The sequence below is a fragment of the Schistocerca piceifrons genome, chromosome 5, assembly GCF_021461385.2.
Source record: "Schistocerca piceifrons isolate TAMUIC-IGC-003096 chromosome 5, iqSchPice1.1, whole genome shotgun sequence".
In the NCBI taxonomy this organism is placed as follows: Eukaryota; Metazoa; Arthropoda; class Insecta; order Orthoptera; family Acrididae; genus Schistocerca; species Schistocerca piceifrons.
In genome coordinates, this window is record NC_060142.1 from 564802859 (window position 1) to 564824071 (window position 21213).

Genomic DNA, 21213 nt, shown 5'->3' on the forward strand with positions numbered 1-21213 from the left:
CGGTTACCAAATAACCCAGTGACGAAACGCGCCGCTCTTCTTTGGATCTTCTCTATCTCCTCCGTCAACCCGACCTGGTACGGATCCCACACTGATGAGCAATACTCAAGTATAGGTCGAACGAGTGTTTTGTAAGCCACCTCCTTTGTTGATGGACTACATTTTCTAAGCACTCTCCCAATGAATCTCAACCTGGTACCCGCCTTACCAACAATTAGTTTTATATGATCATTCCACTTCAAATCGTTCCGTACGCATACTCCCAGATATTTTACAGAAGTAACTGCTACCAGTGTTTGTTCCGCTATCATATAATCATACAATAAAGGATCCTTCTTTCTATGTATTCGCAATACATTACATTTGTCTATGTTAAGGGTCAGTTGCCACTCCCTGCACCAAGTGCCTATCCGCTGCAGATCTTCCTGTATTTCGCTACAATTTTCTAATGCAGCAACTTCTCTGTATACTACAGCATCATCCGCGAAAAGCCGCATGGAACTTCCGACACTATCTACTAAGTCATTTATATATATTGTGAAAAGCAATGGTCCCATAACACTCCCCTGTGGCACGCCAGAGGTTACTTTAACGTCTGTAGACGTCTCTCCATTGATAACAACATGCTGTGTTCTGTTTGCTAAAAACTCTTCAATCCAGCCACACAGCTGGTCTGATATTCCGTAGGCTCTTACTTTGTTTATCAGGCGACAGTGCGGAACTGTATCGAACGCCTTCCGGAAGTCAAGAAAAATAGCATCTACCTGGGAGCCTGTATCTAATATTTTCTGGGTCTCATGAACAAATAAGGCGAGTTGGGTCTCACACGATCGCTGTTTCCGGAATCCATGTTGATTCCTACATAGTAGATTCTGGGTTTCCAGAAATGACATGATACGCGAGCAAAAAACATGTTCTAAAATTCTACAAGAGATCGACGTAAGAGATATAGGTCTATAGTTTTGCGCATCTGCTCGACGACCCTTCTTGAAGACTGGGACTATCTGTGCTCTTTTCCAATCATTTGGAACCCTCCGTTCCTCTAGAGACTTGCAGTACACGGCTGTTAGAAGGGGGGCTAGTTCTTTCGCGTACTCTGTGTAGAATCGAATTGGTATCCCGTCAGGTCCAGTGGACTTTCCTCTATTGAGTGATTCCAGTTGCTTTTCTATTCCTTGGACACTTATTTCGATGTCAGCCATTTTTTCGTTTGTGCGAGGATTTAGAGAAGGAACTGCAGTGCGGTCTTCCTCTGTGAAACAGCTTTGGAAAAAGGTGTTTAGTATTTCAGCTTTACGCGAGTCATCCTCTGTTTCAATGCCATCATCATCCCGTAGTGTCTGGATATGCTGTTTCGAGCCACTTACTGATTTAACGTAAGACCAGAACTTCCTAGGATTTTCTGTCAATTCGGTACATAGAATTTTACTTTCGAATTCAATGAACGCTTCACGCATAGCCCTCCTTACGCTAACTTTGACATCGTTTAGCTTCTGTTTGTCTGAGAGGTTTTGGCTGCGTTTAAACTTGGAGTGGAGCTCTCTTTGCTTTCGCAGTAGTTTCCTAACTTTGTTGTTGTACCACGGTGGGTTTTTCCCGTCCCTCACAGTTTTACTCGGCACGTACCTGTCTAAAACGCATTTTACGATTGCCTTGAACTTTTTCCATAAACACTCAACATTGTCAGTGTCGGAACAGAAATTTTCGTTTTGATCTGTTAGGTAGTCTGAAATCTGCCTTCTATTACTCTTGCTAAACAGATAAACCTTCCTCCCTTTTTTTATATTCCTATTAACTTCCATATTCAGGGATGCTGCAACGGCCTTATGATCACTGATTCCCTGCTCTGTACATACAGATTCGAAAAGTTCGGGTCTGTTTGTTATCAGTAGGTCCAATATGTTATCTCCACGAGTCGGTTCTCTGTTTAATTGCTCGAGGTAATTTTCGGATAGTGCACTCAGTATAATGTCACTCGATGCTCTGTCCCTACCACCCGTCCTAAACATCTGAGTGTCCCAGTCTATATCTGGTAAATTGAAATCTCCACCTAAGACTATAACATGCTGAGAAAATTTATGTGAAATGTATTCCAAATTTTCTCTCAGTTGTTCTGCCACTAATGCTGCTGAGTCGGGAGGTCGGTAAAAGGAGCCAATTATTAACCTAGTTCGGTTGTTTAGTGTAACCTCCACCCATAATAATTCACAGGAACTATCCACTTCTACTTCACTACAGGATAAACTACTACTAACAGCGATGAACACTCCACCACCGGTTGCATGCAATCTATCCTTTCTAAACACCGTCTGTACCTTTGTAAAAATTTCGGCAGAATTTATCTCTGGCTTAAGCCAGCTTTCTGTACCTATAACGATTTCAGCTTCGGTGCTTTCTATCAGCGCTTGAAGTTCCGGTACTTTACCAACGCAGCTTCGACAGTTGACAATTAGAATACCGATTGCTGCTTGTTCCCCGCATGTCCTGACTTTGCCCCGCACCCGTTGAGGCTGTTGCCCTTTCTGTACTTGCCCAAGGCCATCTAACCTAAAAAACCGCCCAGCCCACGCCACACAACCCCTGCTACCCGTGTAGCCGCTTGTTGCGTGTAGTGGACTCCTGACCTATCCAGCGGAACCCGAAACCCCACCACCCTATGGCGCAAGTCGAGGAATCTGCAGCCCACACGGTCGCAGAACCGTCTCAGCCTCTGATTCAGACCCTCCACTCGGCTCTGTACCAAAGGTCCGCAGTCAGTCCTGTCGACGATGCTGCAGATGGTGAGCTCTGCTTTCATCCCGCTAGCGAGACTGGCAGTCTTCACCAAATCAGATAGCCGCCGGAAGCCAGAGAGGATTTCCTCCGATCCATAGCGACACACATCATTGGTGCCGACATGAGCGACCACCTGCAGATGGGTGCACCCTGTACCCTTCATGGCATCCGGAAGGACCCTTTCCACATCTGGAATGACTCCCCCCGGTATGCACACGGAGTGCACATTGGTTTTCTTCCCCTCTCTTGCTGCCATTTCCCTAAGGGGCCCCATTACGCGCCTGACGTTGGAGCTCCCAACTACCAGTAAGCCCACCCTCTGCGACTGCCCGGATCTTGCAGACTGAGGGGCAACCTCTGGAACAGGACAAGCAGCCATGTCAGGCCGAAGATCAGTATCAGCCTGAGACAGAGCCTGAAACCGGTTCGTCAGACAAACTGGAGAGGCTTTCCGTTCAGCCCTCCGGAATGTCTTTCGCCCCCTGCCACACCTTGAAACGACCTCCCACTCTACCACAGGTGAGGGATCAGCCTCAATGCGGGCAGTATCCCGGGCAACCACAGTCGTAGTCCGATCAGGGGATGCGTGGGACGAGCTGGCCGTCCCCGACAAACCCCCATCCCGACCCCCACAGTGATGCCCATTGGCAACAGCCTCAAGCTGTGTGACCGAAGCCAACACTGCCTGAAGCTGGGAGCGAAGGGATGCCAACTCAGCCTGCATCCGAACACAGCAGTTGCAGTCCCTATCCATGCTAAGAACGTCTGAACTAATCTACAGAGAGCGCAAACAAATCGACAAAATTTAAACGGTTATTAAAATACAAGATTGCCTAGTAAATGCAGTAATGCTGCTACTTGTGCACTGCTGACACTGCTCGGCGGCGGAAGGAGACTAAGCGAAATTACACTATTCAGGTACTAAAACACGATGCTACACTCTCAAATACTATAATACGCCCGAAATTTATGAATTAAACAATGCAAGAACCAAAAACACGCAAAGAAATTAAGAATTAAACTATGTAACAAATGAGTGAGCTAGGAGTAAACGACTTGCTGCTCAGCTGCTTATCCAACGGCGGCAGGGAGCACACTGACTGCGACCAACCGACACTGGCCGTTCAAAACAAAACAGTAGACAAACGACTACGCGAATTTACACTATTCAGGTACTAAAAACGCGATGCTACAACTCTCAAATACTATAATACGCTCGAAATTTATGAATTAAACAATGCAAGTACCAAAAACACGCAAAGAAATTATGGGCGTATGAGCAATTTATAATGCTTTATCATTCACACCTAGTCTATTCTCGCTATCAGGAGTTTGTCATTACTAAATGAATTCAAAATATATTTCTTGATATATCTCTTATTAATAATCAGTGTGCAAATATGCATGATGCTGAGCTGAAAAGATTTAAAATAAAATTTTACAATGAATGTTAGATGATTGGGTTGAAAATCACTGCTCCAGGACTAATTTCATGGATACTCTCCATAAACTAAAAAGCACTGACGTTGAGTTCATCATCATCATCATCATCATCATAATCATCCTCATCATACCCAGAAATGTCTGGTGGAGCAAAACTACTCATCATGTCATGCACAAGGCACTGACTGAATCATACAATTTAGTGAATAGGAATTCCACACCACTGTAGCAATATATCGAGAAATAGTCGCTATACCCAATAAAATCCACAACAAAATACTTAGACACTTGAAAGATGACAGCATAAAACTATCCTCAGGTTTTTCAGTCATTGTTTGGCGAGATGGGAATTTTGAATCCAATGACCCGAGAGTATCATTATTCCTATTCTGAAACTGAGAAAAGACCCATATATTGTGACTAATTATCAGCCACTCTTTTTAATGAACAGGCTGTGTAATTTATTTGAAAGAATGGTCAACCAAAAGCTGTATTGTTGTGTGGAAGCCAGAGAACATTTATCACAATTTCATAGTGACTTCAGGCACCCCGGTCCACCATACACAAACCGATATGTCTGGAATCTGCAATGTGTAATACTTTCACCCATTGCTATCACCTTTGATCTGCAGAAAGTGTGACATGACCTGGCACCATCACATCCTATCTACACTGCTTGAGGGGGATTTCCGGGTTTGCTTACCCATTTTTAACCAGAATTTCTTATCCCTCTGACAGCTCTGGGTGCAGATGGGTTCACCCCTCAGGTACCAGCATGAAAATGAAGTTCCTCGTGGATTGGTTTTGAGTGTAACACTCTTCACCTTAGCAGTCAATTGTATCATGGCCAACATGAGATCAATGGTCTCATCATCACTATATGTGGTCAACCCTTTCCTTATTACAGCTCTCTGTCATTGAGCACTGCAGAGTGGCAACTTCAGGGAGCCGTAAACAAAGTACAAAACTGGGCCTTGACTCATGAGTATCATTTTTTTCCCATGAAAACTCATGTCATGCAGAACTTTACCTAGGTAACCAATTACTTGAAGGCATTGAAAATTTTTCATTTTTGGACTTTTATTCAACAAGTTAACACGGTTACCACATGTACTTCAGCTAAAGGCTTAATACCTCCAGATTTCCCAGCAGCACATCCAGAGAAGTAGACTGCACAGTTCTTTTGTGATTCTACAAACCTTTGATCTTATCCTGCCGGTACTATATATGTGTAGCTTATGGATAAACAGAGCTTAGTACATCCTGTTGACCACAGTGGTATGTAGTTGACAACTGGAGCCTTCTGTACAGACTCCTGATGGAACATGGTACCACACCATTGGGGTCAGGTGCCAGTAATTCTTGATGAACAATGTAGTCACAATTTGTCATATACCTGCTTATTTATGTTATTCGACTCTTTTCCGCAAACAATGATTCAGACTGCTTACAAACTGCCCAAAAATAGGTAGACCAGCTTGGGGATGATTGGAAACATATGCAAGGACCTCCAGCTTCGCCCTCTTATCTGTTTAGAGTTCCGTCTTGGCACCCCCTGTCTTGTGTACCCAGTCCTGTGATTCAGGTGGACCACTTCCACAGACTCCACTATTCTCAGATGTCTATTATGCTCAATTCTCCATGACTATAGTAATTTGAAATTATAAATTGAAAGTTGATGACAGAGTTGATTATGCCTTCGCATACACAAGGAGCTCGAGACATGCTGTCTGCCGAGTGCATGCAGTGTGTATACTGCAGAGTTGGTAGCCATATATCAGGCTTTGTAATACATCAAAATTTTCACGGCGAAGAATTTCCAGGTTTTTAGTGACTCCATGAGCTGCTTATAAGGAATATCTCACTGCTAGCCCAGAATTTTTTGGTCACCAACATCCACGGCATAGCATTTGACATCCACAGGTTTGGAATCACCATAACTTTCATATGGACATCAAGCCTCATGGGCATATCGAGATGAATTAGCTCACATATTAGCTAAAGAAGCATCCATAAGACAAAAACATGAACAACAAGTACCAGGACGGACCTACAATTGCTGCTAAAACATCAAATTATGAAATATTGGGATATGGGGTAGCAGGTTACCACAATCCTCTGCGAGTTGAGAGCAATCAAGGGGACCTTCAAGGCATGGCATATTTCTCTCCAAGTCTCTCAGAAAGGTGCCATCATACTGTGGTTACTGCGTATTGGACACAGTAGACTTACCCATGAGTTCTTTTTGCGTCAAGACGACACCCCTCAATGCAGCTGTAGTAGTCATCCCATGATAGCCTGTATCTTGTAGTGTTTGCTCAGCTGACTGATCAGAGATGAGCCATGAAACTGTCTACATCCCTACCAGATAGCAGCAACATAGTCCTATGTTCCCTGAGAGAAAGCGGATATTATAATAAAATTTAAAGTACCTCAATATTTATTGTCGGGCTGATGTGGAGGGAGTGCCTCTCACTGTTCTGTGAGCCCCAAGTGACCTCCACCTGTTTGCTCCCCCTGCACTATCACGCATTTTCAAATTTTTGTGTACATATTTTATTTATCTAACTGTTTAAGCCAATTAACCTTCTAGTCCTCACAAGTTTTCAGTTTGTCACCCCATTTTAGTAACATTGAATCTAAAGATCTTTCTGGTGTAACCTTCAGTGATCTCGGTATAGGATGCGGGAAGCTCTACCTGTGATTGCTTTCGGTTATGCAGTGGCATCCATTCCCTGTAATCAGCTACAGTTTCTAGTTACTTGGGTTTGTCTTACTTTAACTGTCTGACTTTAGCTATTGTCACTGCAAATTTTCAACCATGATGATAAGTTCAAATATTATGGAATTGACTTTCTTCCTTTCCTCACTTCACATCATTTTATGTGAATTTCCAGTGGAACAAGGGACTGATACCAAGATGGTTGGTTCATATGGGGGGGAGTGGACCGAATAGTGAGGTCATCTGTCTCACCAAGATGTTCAGTTACTTTAAACTCGTCATCATCATCATCATCATTTTCTTCTTCTTCTTCTTGTTTTTCTTCTTCTCCTCCTCCTCCTCCTCCTCCTCTTCTTCTTATTCTTCTTTGTCTTGTGAATTAAGTTTTAAAACTTCAGATGTTGCCTGTCCACTCAGTCATAGGTTTTGCTACATCTCCTTTACCTGCTGATTAATTAGTTAATATTAATTTGGAAGTTTTTTGTGTTCATACTAGGTACTGCAGTATCAATTTATTCATAATTCACTTAGTCCTATATGTAGCTCATATCATGCTGTTATATGTCTGCTGTTAACTAATTTCTCATACTTGTCAGAATTTCATTTCAGTAGGTTTTATTTTATGTAAAGATGTCTGCTGTTAACTAATTTCTCATACTTGTCAGAATTTCGTTTCAGTAGGTTTTATTTTATGTAAAGATGTCTGCTGTTAACTAATTTCTCATACTTGTCAGAATTTCATTTCAATAGTTTTTATTTTACATAAAGCTCTTTCTGTACTTACCCCGTAGAGGTCATAAATGGGTCTGTATACTCACATGAAACTCGCCATCTCTGTATACTCAGAGACTCGACTCATGGGTCTCTGCCACTGCCCACTGAACTCAAAACTCATTGGTTGAATCTGCTAGAGTCTGTTGTCATGTACAGACAGGTTGTACCAGTGTAGAAAGGTGAGCAAGTACATGAGTTTGCAAGTATAGCCAAGGACTTGTGTAATTGCCATTACAGATGCAACTGTTGGTCATATTGATAAAATGAATGATCAGTTTTTATTTTTATATAGTGTCTTTACAAATATTTAATTTCTATTCAGAGAATGCCTTGGTAGTTACGTTCACATCACACTCTTTCAGCATGGACTGAATCTGTGGCAACAGTACAAGGAAACATGACATGGGGGTGAAGTGAATTCTCTAAATGGCAATTAATTAGTAAAATTAATGTACAACAGTTTTCGAAAATTTTACAAAAATGAATCATAAGCTACACAGCTCTCTACTAGATCAAAAACGCAAGTTGCCATGACCGAAGAATATCCATAAATTGTGCTTTTTGGTCAGCGGGTCGTAACAGTAGCATTGTTCTGTGCCCACTTTTCATTTGATGGAGCAAATGTGTTTTCTCATGGTGAAGTTGAAGTACACAAGAATATAATGATTTTGTTTGCAATGGACAAAATTTTTAGGTTTCTCATCTGAGACGTGTACTGTAGCATTGGGCCTTTTGTAGACATCTCTCTTCCTGTAATGGAGCATATTTGCAGTTGTGTGCACTGCATCACTTCATTTTTGTCGTACACCCTCCACAGTCTCACACGGCTTCATTAGAGGCCACCACATCTTGACAGTCATTCATTTCACTCTGTCAGTGCTACATTACAACAGCAAGATTGTACATTCAACTTCTGTACTAAGTCACAATTAGTCTTACATTCCTGCACATTTCAGTAAGAGTGAATGATTTGATGAGTAGGAAGTAATCGCAGCACCACCATTCTCAGACTAGTCATACTTGCAGAACTGCTGTGGGTAGGAAGGAAGCGCTGATGTAACAGTGGCACCTTGATTTATGATGTATGCAACCTTCAACATTAGACTCTTACATGCTCTAATTCTGATGTCTTCTACCGAGTCTTTACTGATATGAAAAAGTGTTGAAAGAAACAAAGCATTAAAGCGAGAAACATAGATGATATAAAACTGGTCTTGTTTATTGCCTTGTTTTATTTCTTATCATGTCATACACAGTGCCACAAAAACTTCCAAATCTAGCTTGTCTTACATCTGCAAGAATAATGGAAGTTTCTGGACGGAACAATACGTAAAATAAGAGAAAAGCAACCACTCACCTATTGTGGAGTGATCTGTGGAACATAGAAACGTGAGCAAAACAGCTCTTTCTCTAGTGGACGTATGCACATAGACACCAAAAGTACACTTGCCATGGCCATGGGAGTGTAAGTTTGGGAGTCGGTGTGCTTGTTTGTGTGAATGTGTGTACTTTTATTAGAGAAAGAGCAAGAGTTTGAAAGCTAGTGTGAATATGATTTTCTGGTATGTTTGTCTGTGCTCCAAGTCCACTAGAGGTGAGTGGCTTGCCTTTCTCTTGTACTACATATATTTTCACATCTAGCACTTCTTATTATTTCAGCTAAAGCAAAGGATGAAACTTGTTCCAAACATGTTTCCCGCAGTGACACTGTTAGGTATTGGATGCTTGCCTCAGAAAGATATGACTTTGATCTTAGTTTAGAGATATTAACATTAAATTATTTACAGACCTGTTTCAGGTGATGAAGTGCACAGTTCAGATCATCATCTTTTTTATGCAATATTTTGCATTATCTGTATTTTTAAAACACAGTCTGTTGATATTTTGATATACAGGGCTATTACAAATGATTGAAGCGATTTCATAAATTCACTGTAGCTCCATTCATTGACATATGGTCACGACACACTACAGATACGTAGAAAAACTCATAAAGTTTTGTTCGGCTGAAGCCGCACTTCAGGTTTCTGCCGCCAGAGCGCTCGAGAGCGCAGTGAGACAAAATGGCGACAGGAGCCGAGAAAGCATATGTCGTGCTTGAAATGCACTCACATCAGTCAGTCATAACAGTGCAACGACACTTCAGGACGAAGTTCAACAAAGATCCACCAACTGCTAACTCCATTCGGCGATGATATGCGCAGTTTAAAGCTTCTGGATGCCTCTGTAAGGGGAAATCAACGGGTCGGCCTGCAGTGAGCGAAGAAACGGTTGAACGCGTGCGTGAAAGTTTCACGCATAGCCCGCCGAAGTCGACGAATAAAGCAAGCAGGGAGCTAAATGTACCACAGCTGACGGTTTGGAAAATCTTACTGTTTACAATTGCTGCAAGCCCTGACACCCGATGACAAAGTCAGACACTTTGAATTTTCGGCGCGGTTGCAACAGCTCATGGAAGAGGATGCGTTCAGTGCGAAACTTGTTTTCAGTGATGAAGCAACGTTTTTTCTTAATGGTGAAGTGAACAGGCACAATGTACGAATCTGGGCGGTAGAGAATCCTCGGGCATTCGTGCAGTAAATTCGCAATTCACCAAAAGTTAACGTGTTTTGTGCAATCTCACGGTTTATAGTTTACGGCCCCTTTTTCTTCTGCGAAAAAAACGTTACAGGACACGTGTATCTGGACATGCTGGAAAATTGGCTCATGCCACAACTGGAGACCGACAGTGCCGACTTCATCTTTCAACAGGATGGTGCTCCACCGCACTTCCATCATGATGTTCGGCATTTCTTAAACAGGAGATTGGAAAACCAATGGATCGGTCGTGGTGGAGATCATGATCAGCAATTCATGTCATGGCCTCCACGCTCTCCCGACTTAACCCCATGCGATTTCTTTCTGTGGGGTTATGTGAAAGATTCAGTGTTTAAACCTCCTCTACCAAGAAACGTGCCAGAACTGCGAGCTCGCATCAACGATGCTTTCGAACTCATTGATGGGGACATGCTGCGCCGAGCGTGGGAGGAACTTGATTATCGGCTTGATGTCTGCCGAATCACTAAAGGGGCACATATCGAAAGTTTGTGAATGCCTAAAAAAACTTTTTGAGTTTTTGTATGTGTGTGCAAAGCATTGTGAAAATATCTCAAATAATAAAGTTATTCTAGAGCTGTGAAATCGCTTCAATCATTTGTAATAACCCTGTATTTGTGTGTACATTGTTCCCAGTGTTTCAGAGTGTCGTTGATACAGATATTAAAAAGATTGGGTGATGTTGGACACTTTTGTCATACTCTTTTATTTATTAAAATGTTATCACTTCTTGTTAAAGCTGCATTTATGACAAACTTTGGTATCTCATATATGCATCTTATGAGATTTCATTAACTTATCTGTACTTAGTTATCCTGTAGACCATTGCCTGGTATGAGAGAAAAGTGTAAGGTGTGCAGTGATTCAAAATCTAATAAACTGAACGATAGTTAGAATAGTAGCAATTTTGATATACTCTTAGTTTGACTTCATTTTCTAGGACAAAGAGGTGTCTTGGTTCTAACCTATTTTTTGTTATGTGGAATAATTTTAAACTGCTGCAGTCACTTTTTACTAATAAATTATTAGTACAATGCATTTCGGCAGTATGCTGCCACCATCAGGTGCATTATACAGTTACTTATACATCAGCTGATAGGTTATGTACCTTAGCTGTGTGTGCCAGTGCGGTTAAGAATCGAAAAATAAACCTGTGTGGAAGGATAAATCTGTTACAGTGTGTACATTATGTGAATAGCATGATTAGGTAATATATATTAATATGTTTACTTACATCTTTGTTGGCGATTTCATTTTCTGGCACACACAGCACAGTAACAGGTAAATCACAACTTAGTATTTTCACAAACATCTGTTTACAACTCTCCAAAGAGTTTTAAAATCTAAAATAAACTACTTACAATTTCAAAGACTGTTTACAACTTTCAAGAGAGTTATAAAAGCTAAGCTAAACTACTTACAGTTTCAAAGACAGTAATATATACCTGTAGTGAAGATGAAAACGTTTATTTACATGTATTGGTAATATGGAGGATGTTTCAGGGATACTTAATGAAAACTATTCTGTCAGTGAAATAAACATTTAATGTTGGAGAAGTTTTTGAAGAAGTTAAAATTATTACTTTCAAGCTTATCATTTAATAATACATCTCCATGTGTTGTGCAATGAATGAAGATTCCCAGTTCTTCATATAAGTCCATTTGGTGTCCCTTATCCTTTTTATGTAATATATGAAGATCATTCACAGTATCATGGAATTGGTGGCCTGTGTCTTTTATGTGAGTAGCTGTTGCTGGGCTATTGTAATTGTTAGTGTGGTAAGCATTTATGTGTTCATTATATCTTGTTTGGAAGTCTCTCCCAGTATGGCTTATATAAAGGGATCTGCAGGTATTACATACTATTTTATAGATGCCTGATTGTGAGTGTTTATCAGTCTGTGTGTGTATATTGTGTCTCAGTGTGTTTTGCAGTTTGTTGTGTGGTGTAAAGGCAATGGGCTAATAAAATATTGGTAAAAAGTGACTGCAGCAGTATAAAATTATTCCACATAATCTTTTAATACAGTTGCAGACCACAAACATCCATATAACATGTATAAATTTAAATAAATAGTTTTTGTTGTTTCATAAAACACAAATTTCTGTCTAGGTTTTACTACGAGTTTCTTCTGTCAAATGAAAGAACTGTTGCACAGGAAGTACGTAGTGAATACGTTGATACAATGAGCAAGATATATTATTCATATTTCAAATCATATTCATCACGTATAATGAAACTTCAGTATGATGAATGTGCTACTAAAGATGACCTTATGGGCATTGAAGATACAGGACCAAAAGGTTTATTTTATAAAACGTCACTGAAAAATAAAGGTACTGTATTCACCATTGGAAATCGTGGTGATGTGCTGACTTCTCATTTGGAAGCTCCTATTATTGTACCACATGCAGCTCAAAAAAACGAAAATAAGGTAAGAGTAGTGTGTGATATAATGCTGACACAATATTGGCAAGGAGTAGTTGTTAATTCACCTCTCATTTGTTTCAGTATCCATTTGAGGCCCTCTTTCGTAGTGAACAGTATTGTCTAGTTGACAATGCATGCCGGGAATATTTATTCTTGACAGAATTCTTCATGGTAAAAGGAAGCCATGCCTTAGACCTCTTTGATCAGATTATGGCAAAAACACTTAATCTGCTTGTTGTAGGTATCAGGACATAGATCCCTTTTATTTCTTATTTTTACACTTAATTGTACTGGTTTATAAAGTTGTGCTCTTTTGTGTTTGAAGAAAGTAAATATTTGGGACTATTATGTACACAACAGAAACGAGATTGCTCACATTGCAAATGAAATGTTTCTAGTGTCGTGTTAATGCATGGCTGCATTTTTATCTTAAATTATACCCCATGCTGCGGCAAGATTCATAAAAATCTGTGAACTAAGTGGGAGTGGACAAGCAATTTATTACAGACATGTGCTTGTGCTATGTCAGAGAATATATTCAGCTGATGGTGATACCCTGTGAAGTAAAATCCTTTTGAGTCCACATAATACTACCTTAATTCTGTCAACTGCTTAAAACATTTCTGAATGCCATTTTCCATAAGGCTATATAGGAGCTGTGCCATTTTTAACTTTTTGACTCCATGCAAGAACGTATATGATGTAAAACTGTTCATCCACTGGTACTGAGTTAATTGATTTTTAGGAAACTTGCTATAGTGTAAGAGCACAGTTAAAAGTCGAGATACAGTTACACACTAATATGCCAAGAAAAATAGTTCCTCAGTAATGCAAAAGGTCTGGTTTGTTTTGTAATGAGGCAGTGTCTATAAATCTGATGGCTGGAAAAAGGTATTTTGTTACATGTTCTTCATATAAAAAGAGACAAGCACAAAATGCTGTTTAGCCTAGGTGCAGTGGTGTCAAATTGAAAATTTCAGGTAACTTCCAAGTAAAGGAGAAAAACTCTATACAGTTGTCATGTTTTACTAATCAGATTAAATAGTGTGTGTTACTTATAATACAAGAAATCTTCTGTAGGGTGGATAGTTGCTAATGATATCAGTGATAAGATTCGCTGGTGACATTGCAATTCTCAGTGAAAGAATCACAGGAACTGTTGAATGAAGTAAACACTCCAGTGAGCACAAACTGTGGATTGAGAGTAAACCAAAGAAAAGTGAAAGTAATGAGGAGTAACGGAAATAATATTAGGTATAAACTTAACATCAAAATTAGTGAATTCTGCTACCTTGCAAGGAAAATAACACATGGTGGATGAAGCTAGAAAGACGTAAAAAGCAGACTAGCACAGGGAGAGATGGTATTACCAGCCACGCCAAGTCTACTAATATCCAAGTCATTTTTATTTGATGAAGAAATTTCTGAGAAAGAATGTCTGAGCAAAGCATTGCATTGTAGTGAATCATATACTGAGGAGAAACCAGAAAAGGAGAACTGAAGTGGTTGAGATGTGATGTTATAGAAGGATATTGAAAATTAGGTTGACTGATAAAAAAGATAAGGAATGGGAAGGTTCTCTGCAGAATGAGCAAAGAAAGTAACATATTGAAAACACTGCTGAAAAGAAGGGACAGGATAATACGTCATGTGTTACGGTATGAGAATAACTTCCACGATTGTAGAGGGTCCTGTAGAGGGTAAAAGCTGTCATGGAAGACTGATATTGGAATACATCCTGCAAATAATTGAGGGTGAAGGGTGGAACTGCTACTTTGAGATGGAGAGGTTGGTACAGGAGAAGAATTTGTGGCGTGCCACATCAAACCAGTCAGGAAACTAAGACTAAAGCAAAAGTTGCTATTGAGGTCAAGCATTGACTAATTTAAGAAAATAGTTTTTTGTGGCAACATTCTTCAGTACATGCTTATGTGTAAGCACTGTGGTACTTTATTTATGAGTAGTTAGCTGAATTATGTCATGGAGACACTACAGAGTCTCAGAACTTGTGTGTGGCACCAGAGATTTTTTTGATGTCTGTGATGGTAGAACATTTGTAGCAAAGCTGATTTTGTAGCTGCTGGATAACTCAACTTACTTTCTGTAGCTTTTCAGCATGAAAGGCTCATTTCCATGCTCCACTAAGAGAATAGCCACTGTCCCACTTAAAACTGTTGTTGCACATTTCGACTTCAACAGATTATCTGATAACATAATGCCAGTAGTTAGATGCATAGGTTAAGATTTTTGTTTGGCTCGGGGATCACAGAGAAACTCAGTGCTAAAGACTCTGGTCCATAGATCAAACAGTTTAAGACAAGGAGAGCCTTACCAAAGAATTATAACAGCTACAAATAGGTTTCCAAAGAAATGGGTGCTCTGATCATTAATTTTCAGTGGACATTGCAGTCAAAATCAAGAATGTCTAAGAAAAAGAGAAACCAAGAATCACTTATCTGCTTGATACTGGCCCAATATCCAGAAAGGCCAGTATACTCCTATGGACACAAGGCATCTAGTGTATTTTTCTCCTGTCAGTGAAGATAAAAGGTCCTCTTTGTAATGGTAAAAATTATCTAGGACTCCAGAAGTGGAGAATGTACCACTTTCTTTGCAAATGTGGCTTTTCTTGCTTGGGACAGACTATTACAACAGTTGAGGAGAGATGCAGGGAACATCAACAGCACATCTAAGACAACCAAGTACATCAACCGTCACCGAGCAGTACCTCAGATATAATCATGAAGTGAAATATGATGAGATTAGTACTGTGGTGCAAGCACCAAGTTTTGGGTACATCATAATTAAGGACCCTGTCAAAATAAAGATGCTGGGAGACTTTAATAAACAGGGATCAAGGTTACAATTTACACAAGGCTTGTGGTCGTGCCCTCAATTTACTAAGTTCCTGTCATCCATCACATCCACCAGAGCTGGGAAATGATGAGAGAATATGTGATCCACGGAATATCAGTGCAGGCAAAAAAAAAAAAAAAAAAAAAGGGCAAGGAACCATTGAAGGGCTTAGTGGATGTCAGAAGTCTTAACTCACTATGATCTGTAAATGGTGGTGCAAGCCCAACAACAGGTCATAGTCTGGTTGCAGTCCAGGTAGCGAGTACACATAACAGCATAACTGACAGCACCTGAAGAAGAGAAGATGACTGGGTCAGTAATAAAAATACTATGCACAAAATGGAAACAACAACACGGCAGAATGTCCAGAAATGTAGCCAGTTTCACTTTTAATTCCCTATGAGGATTGTCAAGTAAATTTTGTATTTATGTCGTGGAAGAATGTGTTAGGACAAATATGGCATACTTCTTGGTATTTTCTACTAACATATTATGATGTCTGTCATTTCTAGCATGAGATACAATTTCACACTGAAAAATAATTCTTTGGTTTTTGCCCTACTTTCACATTAAAATACCTCAATATCATATTGCACCTGCAACAGAATTATCTGTCATTTATCAGTTTCTGTACCTCTGTGAAAAGTTATTGCATTTCCTCATTAGAAAGCTTGTTGGTACCTAGGCCTGAATCACTTCAGTGGATTGTCTTCTTTTGGAAATGTCTTGTTATTCCTGAGTTGAGATATCTCCAATGTCGTTAATATTGTCTTTAACTTTCTTGTTTAATGTAAAGCCTATACTTGAAGCTTCTGTAAATGATATACAGCACTCCAGTTAATCTAATGATATATAGTAATTTCTTCTGACTAGATAAGTACTTTCCAATAAAGCTGGAGAGAGAGAGAGTGTGTGTGTGTGTGTGTGTGTGTGTGTGTGTGTGTGTCATCATGTTACAAAACTGACCTGTACCAAATTTAAAACAGGAGTGGTCTAAAAAAGTCCCTAAAAGTATCTGAGCGTGGAATATTCACTTAACTAGACACCAGCTTGATACATCTGTGTTAAAATAGTTTCTCCAACTTTCCTTGAAAAGTATTTACTGTATTTCAAACATTTCAATTATTTAATGTACAGCATTTGGATAAAACTGTGAAAAGTCGCATAGATTTCTTGGCTACATAAAACAAGACTGTTATCTCAGTTGAGTTTTAACAGTTAAATTCAAAATTTCATAACTGTAGGTATTGAACTAAAAATTTCATAACTGTTAATCTTGGCCAAGCTGATAGACCAAATATTAAGAAAGTCCATTTTTTTCTCTCTCTCTTTTACATCCGCTATTAGTTAATATAGGCAAAATACATTGTGTGTCATTCATTTTGTTTGAGCTGGCTGTACAGCATTTCTCCTGGCTGCACATGGGCTGTAGCATGCATATGTAGAAGCATATAGCACCAAGAACTCCAAATGCATATTGCAGGAAATATACACCTGTAACATCTTGTTCTCTTTCTTGGTGGTGCAAGCGTCATAATAAAGACCACATAACAACACTCTCGTGCTACACCAAAAATAGGTGACTATTTACAATAAACATTGCAGTTAGTCATTCAGCTAATAATTATTTGCAACCTAGATAATGAGATGATTTATACAAGGAGTGGTCAGTAAGTTAGGTTTTCAATTGTGCTTTGTTTTTGTAGGAATTCCCAAATTTTTGCTGTATGTATACATGTTGAAGAAAATTGCATCAGAGTACTAAACCACACACTGAATTGTAGAAAAAGAGATAAAATTTGCATTCACATTGGTTCTGACATGTTTTGTGGCTGCATAAATCACAATGCAGCTTAAATTTATTCTTGTTATTAAATTACCAAGGCATGAATGTATCAGAAAGTAAGTGTAAGGATGTCGAAGTCATTGCAGAGGCTGCTTCAAGATTCTTAGTCATCTACTTTCACATAAATATTCTTAATATGCTTTTGTAGACTAAGTAATTCGTATAATTTAGCACCATTGCACCAAAAGATAATTTGATAAGACAAAAAGAAAGGAAGGTATGTAGTATAAGGAAGCATACTAGTCTTCGTCCCAATGCAATTAGATCCTGTGTTTCAGTACAAGCCCCTGTTTTCTGTTGTTAAAGTAAGACTTTATCCATGCAAGAGCAATACTGTTTACACATTTTGGATGAATCTGGAATTTTGCTATGGATACATCTCAAGATAACTTGTGTCTGTTGACGCCATCTGCTGTGATATATTTTAACTGCTTTTTCTATTTAGGTATTTACACCAACAATCAATGTATTTCCTTAATTACTTTTTGCTTGTTTAGCATTTTGATTCAGTTTTGATATCTCAAATAGTAACTGTTTTTGTCTTGAAGTTCCTCCTGCTTTTATAGATGGCCCTAGTCAGAAAATGGAAGGAAATGAAACTGAATAACTTTTGGAGGTTTTTGGATGATCATTATTCAGTTGTTTCTACTGAAAATGAAGATCCAGATGACTGTGTGAATGAATGTTTTTGTGGTTCTGAGGACGATTCCAGTAACACTGATATCATTAAACCTGTAAAGAAGTGTAAAGTGGCAGTGTTTTCAAGTGATTATGATGATGTTGATTCTGTTCTTGTGAACGATTCATTTTGTTGCGATGGTAACCCTTTCGAAGTGGCACCCAAGTCTCATTTCTGTAACCCAGATATAGTTGTTCCACTCAGTCAAAGGTCATAGTGAGCTCACAGAATACAAGAAGAAAGTGTTAATTGTTCATCTTTGTTCAGGCTCCATTTCTGAAATTGTATATGGATCTCACAGTAGAGGATACTTTAAAAAATATAGAATGAGAGGTAGATTTCTTTACCCATTTATTAATTGAATGGATACAGCTGAAAAAGACCCACTTCACCTGGTCTTAATTTTCATTTGTTCTCTGGCAACGTTCCAGATCACTTGAACATTTGAGAACATCATATAAATGAAAAAAAAAGAAATGTTAGTATTACAGGCTCAAAAATACTCTTGAATTCTCAAAAATAATTTTAAGTGCCCTTAAAACTGCTTAAGTATCCGACAATAACCTAATTTCGAAAAAGTACTATGTCACTTCCTTAATCATTTCTTTTTTAGAACATTCTTGATCATTCTAGAAGGAACTTTCTGGCCAGTCTCGGCCAATTTGGCATCCGATTCTCATTTGCTTCATGGACTTCCCATAAGAAGTCCATAGGTGTGATACCCCCTTTTGACTGCCTCTTCTAACCCAATCCCTACAGTTCCAAACCGGAACCTTCCTCATAGATGAGGGATGGAGGTCCACCATACCATATAATCCACATGGAGATGCGGGGGTGCGCTACACAGACAAACTCCACTTACATTTGTTATATATACTGATTAAGATTAATGTATGAGGCAGTCATATGAAGTCAACTTGTAGCTACTGAGAGAGTGAATTACATTTGTAAACCCATTTACATGTTCCATATTGAGTGTTGTGTAACTTGGTGGTCAACTTTGCTCTTGACGACACTTGGCACTGGCCATTCATTTGGGCACAGCTGACTCATTGTCATGCCCACATAAAGGGCTATGCAGATGTTCCAGCAGAACTGTTATATGAAATGATGACACTGTCGATGCCTGTGCCTCTGATGGGGTAGGATATGTGTGTGGTGGGATTGGAATAGGATGTGCTGTGTGGGTGCATATAAAGCAGGTTTTGTATCTGCATCTTGGCACTGGGTCCTCCACAGGCATATGGCCTATGGGGTAAGCATCTCGAATTAGATGACGTATAAGGATGGACCAGGATTTTTGTTGTCTGTAGGTGTCACAGGATGTATGTTTCTAGACTAGTGCAACAGGATAGTGTCTGTCTATAAATACTATGGCAAGGTTATCAGCATATTTTGGCTAACCCATATCTTCCAGTGCAGCTGCAATGTCCATAGGTGCTAAGGTTGTAGTAGAGGGACTTTTTAATGTGGAACAGGACAGCTCTCAAAATGGAATACCGTTGGTGTTTGGTGCATTGATATAAATTAAGATTTTTATGGAATCATTTGAGACGTGTAAATCAGTATCTAGAAAGGTATCTTTTGAGCTTTGAAGGACCAGGTGAAGCAAATTTGGGAGTAGATTTTAAGACTCTGGAGGAAAGAGCATAGGCTGTCCTTGTTATGGATCCAGATCATGAAGATGTCATAAGTGAATTTAAAACAGACAAGAGGTGCTAAATGGATAGGAAGTATTCCCCTAGGTGACCCATGACAAGTTAGCATTGGCATAGATGGGTTGTCATGTGCATACCCAGGGCCATTCCACAACTTTGTCTCTAGACTATATCCGAAATATGGAACCAATAAATTGTGTCAGCACTGAGAGAGAGGGAGTCATTTATGGCATAAAAGAATTTATCACAATATTAGTAAAGGACTGATTACTACCCACTATATAGTGAAGATGTTGAGTTGCAGACAGGCACAACAAAAATACTTGTAAATATGGTAAGCCTTCTGCCAGAAGGCCTTCTTCTGGGGGGGGGGGGGGCACCACACACACACACACACACACACACACACACACACACACACACACACACACACACACACACAGAGAGAGAGAGAGAGAGAGAGAGAGAGAGAGAGAGAGAGAGGAGAATATATGATTGATGATTTCTGTGTACCCTTAATCTCATATAGAAACTTTTCTCACCACAAGTAAAGTGCTGTCAACTTATGCATCAGCACAATAATAATTCTGAAAAGTTAAAATAATGTAAGAGATACAAATAATATAAGAAGTTTATCCCCTTGGAAATTCCCAAAACAGGAACAATTGCTTCAGGGCTGATTACTACATAAATTTAAAACATTGGTGGAACTTTACTTATTGCAGATTTCTTCTTCTTTTAAGCTCCTTTGTTACAAAATTATGGAGAACAGAGAGAGAGTTTAGTGCCAAAGGTAAGAATAAATGTCTCCATTCTGAGATTAAGACAGGGACAACACATAGGAAATTATTGGGGATGTAATGACCAGTACTTTATTTACCCCTCTGGTTGTGCAGATGGAAGACATGGTTGTATCAATATGTATAACATTGTCCATGTCCATTGTTACAGATTTTATGGTGTTCAGTAAATGTTTTAGCCTTAAAGTTATGGTTCAACAAGAATACTTACTGTTAGTTCCAGCTTTGACTTTTTGTTAATGAAACTACATAACATACCATAAAGATAAAAAAGGATTCATTTCTTTTATGTTAGGACTCCGAAATTAGTTCAGAGTTCCTGCTTTCTATAGCCACAAAGTAGAAAACAAAATCTTATCTGAATAGTGCTGGGTTTTTGTTCTTAATGGAATGGTCAACATCTTTCAATTTTAATTCCTACATCTCAAATCTCTCTCTCTCTCTCTCTCTCTCTCTCTCTCTCTCTCTCTCTCTGTCTCTCTCTCTCTCTCTCAAAAGTGGTCAATCATTTAGATCTTGACAGTATTTTAATGTTCTTTCCAACTCTGCAATGTTGAAGAGATTTTTATCTATCAACAGACAGAATACTACTCATGTAAGTTATTTAACTTAAGCCATTCAATATTCTCTGTTC

At 39.3% G+C, this 21213-nt stretch overlaps 1 protein-coding gene across 1 annotated transcript in view; it reads left to right on the top strand.

Moving 5' to 3' along the window:
• The window catches only part of LOC124798211 (vacuolar protein sorting-associated protein 52 homolog), a 119928-nt gene that overhangs the window by 51297 nt on the left and 47418 nt on the right, over nt 1–21213 (top strand). Inside the window, exons 6-7 of the mRNA XM_047261515.1 lie at nt 12423–12744; nt 12822–12977. Coding sequence (XP_047117471.1) covers nt 12423–12744; nt 12822–12977 — 478 coding nt within the window. The remainder of the gene's footprint in view (nt 1–12422; nt 12745–12821; nt 12978–21213) is intronic.